At 37.4% G+C, this 11,234-nt stretch overlaps 1 protein-coding gene across 1 annotated transcript in view; it reads right to left on the bottom strand.

The window, feature by feature from the left end:
* SYT16 (synaptotagmin 16) overlaps nucleotides 1–11,234 on the bottom strand; it is a 224,177-nt gene continuing 212,943 nt past the window's right edge. The window contains 1 exon segment of the mRNA XM_032482148.1: nucleotides 1–2,011. Within this exon segment, the coding sequence (XP_032338039.1) occupies nucleotides 1,698–2,011 (314 nt within the window). The 3' untranslated portion in view covers nucleotides 1–1,697.

Raw genomic sequence — 11,234 nt, 5'->3', positions numbered from 1 at the left:
TGAAGATATTCATTTATTTTTCTCATTCTGATTCTTCCATATGAAATCAGTTCTTTCAAAAGCATGAAATCACAGTAGAGTTATCCTGTGTCCTCATCTGGGCTTGTCAGAAGAACCATCACACATTGTAAGGAATAAATATGTGCTTCAAGTGTTACTGCCTACGTTTACAATCTGTCAAAATGTAGAGCTGAGGAGGAGTTATGTGTTTTTAACTGTATACATCCATCACTAGCTATCACTCTTCCCACAGACAGAAGAAAGTCAACAATGAAACATAAAAGCTAAAAATAAGTGACTGAGCAATTGCTCAGAAGAGCTGCACACTGGGCTCGGTGTTCCATGTACACACAATCCTTCCCTTTTTGGTTTTTTTTCTTTTTTTACTCCAGCCAACCTAAAGTAATTGAGATTAAGGGCTCAGATCTCAAAAAAATAAACAGGCAGTGCAAAAACATATAAAAGTCAGAAGGAACATTTCATGCTCATAACCATACATGATCAGTCTTTGGAATGGCATGTGCCCAGAATCCAAGTGGTGAGTAACATATGTTGCTGCAAATACCATGAAAAATGACAATTATAGGCACTGCAAATGCTCTAAGAAGAATTAGTGGCATTCCTAACAAGCCGAAAGTATTCTTTACTCACAGGTATATAATATGCTGATTTCTAAGAGTCAATCAAATCAACATTTATTAAAGACCCACTCAATACAATTTACTATGCTCTGATGATGAAATATATTGCATAAAAAAGCATGGGATACATGCTGATGCACAATTAAAATATATGCATGAGTATGTATTATTGAATATAGAAAATGTATAATCTCAGAGGAGAACACTAGATTCAGAAAAATTAATAGATCCATGACTGAAAACAGGTTTTTTTTCCTCACTCTGTAAGAATTTATTAGGTGAGAAAAACAACATTAAAAACCTTGAAAGTTTTCAGTTTGAAATCTGACATATTCAAAAGGAGACACGTTGTCTTTAATTTAACAGTGGTTTTTGAGTTCTCTTTTAGTTTCAGAAGGGTTCACCTAACCAAATCTCATAGGAAACCATAGAATATAAGTGAGATAAAAAGAGGTATTTAATTCATACAAATTTGCTTTATAAGTGCAAGTTTATAACATTTGTTTGTTAGGCAAATAAATGAAAGGGTTTGTTTTTTATAAAGAGAAAAATGTGAAAAATTATGGATGACAGTTACTTTTTTATGAGACTTGGCATCAGATTCATTTCTGTATTTTGGAGTGTTTTGCACCATATTAAGAAAATTCTGATTCCTACACACAAATGGTTTCAAACAGTGACATTTAACAGCTTCCTTGCAATCTCAGGTTACTCTTTAAGCAGAGATGGCCAGGGAAGCATCATCCCATAACCTGAAACAGAACTCAATAACCTATTAACACAAATTAACTCATCTTCATTCATCTCAACCACAGGAACAACTCCCATGAAGTGTACTCAATGGTGTACATGGGTTTTTTAAAAATTAAATCCAAATCAAATCTTTGAGAAACCCAGAAGTGCCCGCCATCCCCAGAATGTCCCAGGGTTTAGTAGAATCCAATCCCTATTTAAAGCCTGTCTCTAAAAAGCCTGCCAGCACCCACTGAGTTGGTATCAGGAATCAAAACACACATCACCAGGGTGGGCGTGGCCCGCCAACACCTGTTGGCAAACCTAGGATTCGAGCAAGGAGTGCCACCTGCAGACCTGCTGCCCTTTGGTCTCCTTCATTTCCTCCCAATGGTCTTGTTCCTCTTCTCCACTACTGTTCTGGCCCAGAGCAATCCAGCCAATCATCTCCTTACGCTTCATGGCACGCCTGTTATACACAGAAATCATCAATGTGACATCAGAGAGCTGAAAGAGGGCCACCTGGAAAACAAAGGTCTCCTTATAGACAGGATTGGGCTGACTGCGCCGGATGGATGTCTTGCAGCGGGACATCTCTTGACCCACAGAATTGAGGAGAAAGAGCTTTCCATACGTATCTAAGGAAGAGACAATGGAAACGAGAAAACATCAGTGTCTTCTGCTTTGCTAGTTTAACTGTAATATCTACGTGGGCTGTAATTTTTCCCTTTTTAACACACTGAATGGATCAGCATCTTTAGGCTTGGTACTTGCTGGAGGAGTAATGCATCTTACATGAACTCTTCAGGAAAGGGATTGTTACCTTCTATGCTCACTGGTTCGTGCAGCCCACTCTGGAGCACCTCACTTGATTAGAAGCTCTACATGTGCAGGGGTGTAGACACGCATGGGTGTGTGTGCAAGGGTGTCTGTGGACACACACAGTTCTTCAGCCACCTGCTATCTATGTAACAAGCTAAAGATACCCATCATGTTCTATGTGTTTTTCTTTTCATGATCAAAATACTGTTTATGCCTAGATTGAACAGTCTCTCTTCTTCTGACTCTCTACATATTGTTTGGACCCTCTCATCCACTTAGTGACAACTACCCAATCTGTATCTCTGGCCTAAACTTCTCTCTCAAGCTCAAGAACCACGTGAATACCACATTTCTTCCTATGGAATCCCACACACATCTCACATTCATCATGTCTCCAACGCTTAAAAACTCGCTGCTTCAATTGTCCCCAACTCTCTATCCTCCACTCAAGTATCCAAATCAGAACCCAGGACTACATTTTTGACAGGACTGGCTTCCTTGCCCCTAGCCCAGCCAATCAGTCACCAAGTTCTGTTGATTCTACCTCCTTAATAGCTTCCAAATCCACCCACTTCTTTCCATCCCCAAAGCCACTGAACCCTCAGTGTACACCATCAGCTCAGGTCACCATCATCTCTCACTTGCATCATTGCTTGTATCCTCACTGATCTCCAGTCGCTGGACTGCCCAATCCCAGAGTCAGAGGGATCTTTGTAAAATGCAGATCTGGTTGTGTCACTCTCAGTAACAAACAAAGACTAAACCTTCAATACATCCCACTAGTCTCAGGATAAAAACTAAATTTCTCGGTAGAGACTGCATACCATGACTCTTTTATCTTCCAGTTTCATTGTGCACCACCATTGTGTTTATACACTTCAGTCCCACTACCCTGAACTACCTTCATCCCTCCAACCCACCCTGCCCTCTTTCCCTCGCACTTCCTCACAAATTATACGTGCCCTGAGGTCCCCAATGATATCCACCTCCACGTGGTTATTCATTCTATTTATTTGTTCAGTTTGGATGTCACTCCATCCAGGAATATTTGCTGACTGCTTTCCCTCACCCTGACCATCTATAGGCTCCACCAAAATCTAGTTTTAGCCTCTCTCAGCACTTACTACCCAGTATTACTATTGCATATTTACTTTTCTGCAAGACTGTCAGTTTCCCAATGGTAGAAAGAGGGATTGCCGTGTTTACCACTGTACCCCCATGCCTGGTGTAGCATCTAACATGTGAAAGACACTTACTAAATATTAAATATTTTGTAATGAATGCTTGTGACTATCCAGGAGGCTCACTCTTCTTTTTCTTTGGGTCTCAAGTCCTCAGACTTTTAAAATGCAGCTAACCCCTCATTTTATAACCCCTGCACTAGGATGCTATGAGATGCTGACTAGCATCACATGTTAAGTCATTTATAGAAAGGAAGTATTAACATAGACTATTTTGCTAAGATTCCTGAATGGATAATTACCAATAAAATTATCTCCTACAATAAATTAAATGATTTTAATAAAAATATAATAAAAAAAAATTATCAATTTCTTGACCCTCTCTAAACTACAAACTTTTACCACTAATTTGTGTGTGTCCTATCCTAAAAAAATCTAAATGTCCAGTATTTCCTGAATTTTATCATCCTGTACATTCTGTTCAACACAGGCTAAAAGCTGATTAGTGTTGACTGCTCACTTTCCCACCTAACAACCAGTCAAACTTTTTAAAGTGTAAACCCAGATCTCTGTAATTTGCCGTTCTCTACAAGCGCATTGTAAGATAGCAAACAAATTACAACCTGCAGTTTCCTTTCTATGTTGATCTTTTTCTATTCCGGTTTGATGTGTTATTTTATGCACTTATCTGCTGAGAAACACAAGGTGTGAAATTACACTTCAGGTGTGAAAACACTTCTCTCTCTCAGAAACAGGGCTCTCCACTCTTCCAACTGCTCTGCGGAAAAAGCTGTCAGAAAACCGACGATGGGGGAGTAAAAGTGTGTTTCTGCAGCTGTACAGCTACATGGTTCCTCAAGGAAAAGCTCAATCCAGTCACCAAACTGCCCTGGCGATTCTGCCGCCAGTTATGGCAGTGGGAATGGAAATTCATCTTGCAGACAAAGACCGGCTCATTTCAGAACGAGAGCAATTTCAAGCTTCATCCTGTCAGGAGATCATTTTCTAATCACAAGAAAGGCTATTTACTACCAGACCACCATCAGTGAAGCTGAATTGTATGAGTGTGACAAAAAGGGAAAATAATAATTTTATAAACAATCCAGTCTGAGGACACCTGACCAGAAGAAGAGAACTGCTGCTGATTGTTCCAGCTCTAAAGGGAATCTTTTTATCAGCGGTAGTCATGTGCCGGAGCAAAGGCTGTGCCCAGAAAATTCTACTTGCGAGAAACAGTGGGGAGCAAGGCTGGGGTCTTTGGGGGCTCAATGACTTATTCTGATGAGCACAAATCAGAATGGAAGAGAAAGGGTCAAGGAAATATACAACTTAACTGAGCTCTGTTGTAATTCTTTGGAATTGATAATACTTGCTGCAGAACAACACTGAGCAATATTTTATTTTCTGATGATGAGTCAGATGCCTCTCAGTGTCTCTAGCAACTCAAAACCAGCATTAAAAGACTGAATGGGAAATTGTGGTATATTTATACAATGGAATACTACTCAGCCATAAAAAATGATAAGACAATGCCATTTGCAGCAACATGGATGGCCCTGGAGAATGTCATTCTAAGTAAAGTAAGCCTGAAAGAGAAAGAAAAATACCATATGATATCACTCATATGTAGAATCTAAAAAAGAAAAAGGCAAATTAACTTATATATAAAACAGAAACAGACTTTCAGACATAGTATACAGGCTTGTGGTTGCCGGGGGGAGGTGGGTGGGAAGGGATAAACTGGGAGTTCGATATTTGCAGATACTGACTGGTATATATAAAATAGATAAACAAGTTTATGCTGTATAGAACAGGGAAATATATTCAATATCTTATAGTAGCTTACAGTGAAAAATAGTATGAAAATGAATATATGTATATTCATGTATGACTGAAGAATTGTGTTGTACACAAGAAATTGACAAAACATTGTAAACTGACTATACCTCGATAAAAAATTAAAAAAGAAAGAATGAGCAAGAGAAAGAGAGAACATTAAGAAATAGGAAGAAAAAGAAAGAGAAAGAAAGAAAGAAAGAAAGAAGGAAAGAAAGAAAAGAAAGAAGAAAAGAAAAGAAAGAAGAAAAGAAAAGAAAGAAGAAAAGAAAAGAAAGAAAAGAAAAGAAAAGAAAAGAAAAGAAAAGAAAAGAAAAGAAAAGAAAAGAAAAAGACGAATAGGTCATAATCCCTTGATAGTCCTGGGTACTGCTCTTCTGACCCAGCCCTGTCAACTGCTCTACAGGTCCCCTGTCTCTTTCTGCATAAAGGAAGATACCACGTGCACCAGAAAAACTGTAACACTACAATATCACCAATCTATCATGGCACCAAAGTATGTCATTTGGAACTCAGAAGTCATTTTTCCAAAGAAACAACATAATACCAAGATGGTTAATTACAGAGCTCATACAAAACACCCGCCAGAGCGCTGCATAATGTTCTACCAAACATACTTAAGACTCAGCCTCAGGGTAGGGGTCAGGGTGGGGCACCACAATTCTCTGGGCAATGATAAGGCATCCGGTCATTTAACCTCCATCTCTTAATTTATTAACAATGATAAAACATTTTCAACATACATAAAAGAGAATAATATTACACATACCCAAATGCCCACCATGTAGACTTGGGATATTTATTTTAGCATTTGTCATATCTACTATAGAGCTTTTTGCTTTTGTTTGATTCTTAGGAAATAAAATACTGTAATGGAAGATCCTTGAGTATTCCTTCTTGATCCTGTTTGGTTTCCTCTCACTAAAGGTAATTCCTATCCTGGATTTGGAGTTTATCATCTTCATGTACTGTTTTTAGCCTTTCACTATATAACTAGCTGTAAATAAAGATATCCAAAATATACTTAACAGTATTCTGCACATTAAAAAAGCTATTTAATGTTTTACTGTATGTCTTCCCAAAACTTGCCTTTTTTTCATATAGCATTACATTTTTATATTACCTATACTGATATATACACCTGTGATTCATTTAAGTGTTGTATAGTGTTCCAGTGAATTCATACCACAATTCATTTATCCATTCTCCTAATTAATGAACATTTAATGGTTTATAATAACCAAGAATTGAAAGATATTGATGAACATTTTTCTATATTTTACATTGTAGCAATATTTGAAAATTTCTCTAATACATACCTAGGACTGGTTTGCTGGCTCTTTATAAATTCTAGATACAAAATCTTGTTATTTTGATTGCTAATATCTTCTTGCCTGTGGCTTATCCTTTTGTTTTGTTTATAGTGATTTTTATAGTATAAATACTTTAAATTTGTGTAGTCAGATTTATCAGTGTTTTCCTTTTCACTTGATGCATTAAAAAAATTGTTTAGGAAATCCTACTGGAACTCAATGGTCTCCCACATTTTCTTCTCTGAGTCTTAAGAATTTGTTTTTCACATCTGATCTTTAATCCACCTGAAATTGATCTTTCTGTGTGGTGTGAGGTAGGGATCTAATTATTTTTTCCATGTGGAAAGCATTTTTCATTAAATACTTCATTATCTTCCAACTGATTTGTGATACAATGTTGGTCAGATATCAAGTGTCCAGCTTTAGTGTCTTCCCCTAACTTGATAAGATTAATTATCATCATTTTATAATATGTCTTGATATTTGCTAGGGAGACTCCTTCTATCATCTCTTAAAAAACTATTTTAAAAGTTCTTGCTTAGTTTAACTGGCTCTTGTATATGAATTTGAGAATCAGTTTGTCAAGTTTTATTTTTTAAAAAAGAAAAATACACCCCCCAAGGAACTCTGTGGGGATTTTGACTGGGATTGTACTAGATATATTGATTAATCTGGGGAGAGCTGTTGTTTTTCACAATATAGATTATTCTCACCAATAAACAGTTTTTATCTATTTAGTTTTCTTTTGTGTCTTTCAAAAAGTGTTGTGATTTTTTTCCATAATTTTCTTACTCATCTAATTATTAATGCTATCCTTCAGTACCATAAGTACTGTTAGTGTGTCAAACTCTACTTTCTAACTGTCTCTGATATATTAGAAACATGTTTATATAAAAAACATGTTATTAGTTTAAATTTGTAGATTTTTCTTGTATTTTTTGTATTTATCCATTTTTTCTTAATCTACTGAATTGCCCTGTTGCCAGTCTAATGTTGAGTAACAGTGATGCTAGTGGGAATCCTTATTTTGTTCCTGACTTTAAAGAGAGTTCAGGATTAAGAATGGTGGCTAGTGTCTATCTTCTTAGAATGTACACTATCAAGGTTAAGCAAGTTCCCTTCTGTACCACATATTAGTTGTTGACAGTTAAGACTGTTTACACCTTTCTAAGCTCTTTCCTTTACCAAAGGGACCTAAAGCCTTAATATTACATTCCCCCCGAATCTCCTACCAGTAAGATCCCGATTAGATTCCATTAATGAAAGCTACTTGTATGAGACTGGAAAGTAGAAGGAAAGTGGAAGCCACAATCCTCTACATGCAGCTGAAAGCACGTGCACAGGCCTGAGCAGGTGGCAAAGGGGAGTTCTTACTCACAGTGTCAAACGTCCTTATGGGAATCATCCCTTTCACGTGCACACAGCTCAGATCAGACTAGCATCTTTCCTGTGACGCCTGTACTTCTGGATTTCCTGGAGAGGGCCTTCCTGACCTTCAGACCCCTGCCTTTCCATGCTTAAAACCTTCAACAAACAACTCCTGACTCAAGATACCTACAGTATTTTGTAATTTCCCAACAAAATCTGACTGATACAGTAATTGGTAATCTGAATGGAAATGTTACCAAAATAAAAACATAGGAAAAACCATTGGCCTGGAAGTTGGGTACCAGATGATGAAGAAAATACTATCAGAGGTTAGAATAGTGGAGACCCATCATCCCTATTATGTGATGGTTAAACTGCCACCTGCTATACCTTGGAAGAAGAGCATATGCCTAATGTTTATTGCTCTAAGACTGAAAAACAGAATGTTCAAAGTGTATCTTCTGTATTGCTGACTTCATTTGGGGGGTGGGGAGACGTGAAAAATAAGCTTGGGAAAGAACTGGCCAATGTGTAAGGAAAAACAGAGGATAATGAAATTCAGACTTTTCTGTGGTTGGAACATTTCACTGCTTCTAGACCTCCATAGAGCAAGAGATGGATTTTAAAAGGTGTCGAACAACAAAGGCCCAGTAAACCTTCTCAGGTGAATAATGTGATAGTGATTCAGGTCAAGTATCAAATTAAGGATGTAGGCTCCACATCAGATTTGAGTTGACTGGGCCACGTGACTGAGTTTTGAGTAATGGAATACGAGATGTGATAAATAGTACCTTCAATCACAGCTAGAGTCAACCACTCCCACCCAAGCCAGAAATCTCCCATGCTGTCTCTTCCCCTTCCATGACAACAATGCAGGTCACATTTTGAAAGTAATATCACCTCATTTAATGGAAAGAATCTGTATACCCTGGAGGAGAGTCACCTGCCTGACTTTGGACTGTGATGCAAGGGAGAAACAAACCTTCGCTGGAAGCCACGAGCTCTGCGGGATTTGATACTGCATCATAGCCTTGCCTATACTAACACCCCTTCTATTATTCATCTGCTGTGAGTTATTTTTATCAATAATGGATAGTGCATTTTATCAAAAGCTTATTTCGCAGCTGTTGAGATAATCAGGTTTTCTCATAAATCAGCTGGTATGGTGAACTACACTAGATTTTTCCTAATGTTAAATCATTCTTGCATTCCTGAGCTAAGCCCAATTTGTTGGTAATGAGTATTTTTTCCTCTTATATGTTATGAAGCTAGGTGGGCCCAATATAAACTGCAGTGTATGTGACAGGATGTGAGGATGGGGACAGGGAAAGATTAGGAGGAAGAGAAATATTAATCTAATGTTGTCTCTATCTTTTACATAGCAGTTTTAGTCCCTTTACATTTATTATGATCATGGATATATTTTGATTTATTTTTATTGTTGTGGCTTGTGCTATCTATTCTGTATTTTGCAGGCTTTTAAATATCTTTCTGCTTTCTCTTAGATTAACTGAACTTTCATTTTAATTTATTCCCTCTGCTGGTTAGAAAGTTGGATTAAAATGTTAACATGTACACTTGATTTAACATCTAAAATAAATCAGTACCTCTACCCTCTTTTTAAACAACACGAGGGCCTCAGATTTCTTCAACTTCCATCTCCTCTTTGCATCCTTCGCATCTTTTTATTTCTGCCTAGAATCTCATTTCCACGTTGTTGTTGTGGTCTCGGTACTAGTCGTTGTTTCCTATTGTTGCTGTTTTAGTTTTCTGTAGTACATAGGGGCTAATGTTTACCTCCATGTTGACATTTTTGTTGTTTTTGTTCATTTTTCCTTCTTCCACCTCACTATTTCCTTCAAAGTTCCATTTCTTTCTTCCTGAAATAACATCAGTTAGTAGCTCTTCCAGTGATAAGCCCTTTCAAATCTTCTGAAAGAGATTTATTTTTCCTTCACTTGAAAAGCATAGCAAGTTGAGAGTTTTCCTCTTAAGCCTTTGATGATATTCTCCCTTGTCCTTGGGCTTCTATCATCGCTGTTAGTAAGTCCGTCCTTAGTCTGTCATTATTCTGCAGAAAGCTGTGGGTTTTTTTCTAAAATCAGCTTTATTGAGGTGTATCTCATATGCCACGGTAACTGTATTTTCCCCCCTATTACTTTTCAGATTTTCTAACTTTGATATTGTGAGAATTAAATGAGTTGATGTAAGTAAAGGAACATCACCTATGCACTTGATAAGTTAGTGCAACATAGAAATCTTCATGTGAATTGGCTCTAATTCAAAGCACACAGTGGCTATTAATAAGTACTCACTATACTTAACACTGGACCAGGATTTTAAAAGAAGGTGGTATGTCCCCTATCTGGTCATGTCCACGTAGTCCTTGTTTTCTTGCCCTTCATCCGTAAAGTGTACCCATCTCCTGCATCCCACTGGTTCTTCACACTAAATACGAGGCAGCTTGATTTGCTTTTGTGTTTTTCCTTCCTCTAGTCTCTGCCATTGTGAGTGTCTAATGAGGTTAATATGCTGCTGCTGTCCTAAGTATTATCATTTGGGATGTAATTATCACATGTGGTGAATCATGCACATGCTGAGAGTCTGGGGAACTTATTGTTTTTAACTGGAGGGGAGCATCTTAATGATAATTTTTGACAAGTGTGTATATATACACACATATACACAATGCAGTACCACAATGCAGAAGGATGGAGAAAGAGAACCTGCCAACAGAATAGCTAACTTTTTTTTAATGTAGACTTGTATCAGTAACATTAGCTTGTTAAACTCACTTAATAAGGAAGGAAATGAAGTTCGGAGAGGTTAAATCAAATATCGGGACCATGCAATAACCAGTTGGCAGGCCCCAAAAAAGAACAGAATGGAGCTGCTAAACTGTTAGTGAATTGCTTTCCCATGAAGGCAAATTAGAAAGATAATCAAATGTTTCTAATTCTCAATGGTAACTTTTTCCAAAGCATCTGTAAATGCATATCAGGATTTCAGATGTCTACTGGACACTGTAAGTGGCTGGACCATCTGCCAGGTACAGATGCGTGCACTACCCCTTGCCATCAAATTTGTAGACTAGCCTGTACCATCTAACAGCAACAATGACAACACTAATTCAAGTTTTCCCTTGAAAGTGCCTTGAATGGTTCCTAACATGGTGTTACCTGACTTGAGCTAAGATTAGTTCATTTTGTTACCTCGTTTATATGTTATTTCTGAATAGGTCCTATGGGATAGTTTCAGTAATTTTCAAATAGCCTATTTCATTTTCCCTAGCCCATCTAAGATTTAAAAAAGCATACATTTATATGTCTATATTTATTTGT

Source organism: Camelus ferus, chromosome 6 (assembly GCF_009834535.1).
Source record: "Camelus ferus isolate YT-003-E chromosome 6, BCGSAC_Cfer_1.0, whole genome shotgun sequence".
Taxonomy (NCBI): Eukaryota; Metazoa; Chordata; class Mammalia; order Artiodactyla; family Camelidae; genus Camelus; species Camelus ferus.
Note: the sequence above shows the minus strand (reverse complement) of the source record. Positions and strands in the feature narration are given on the sequence as shown.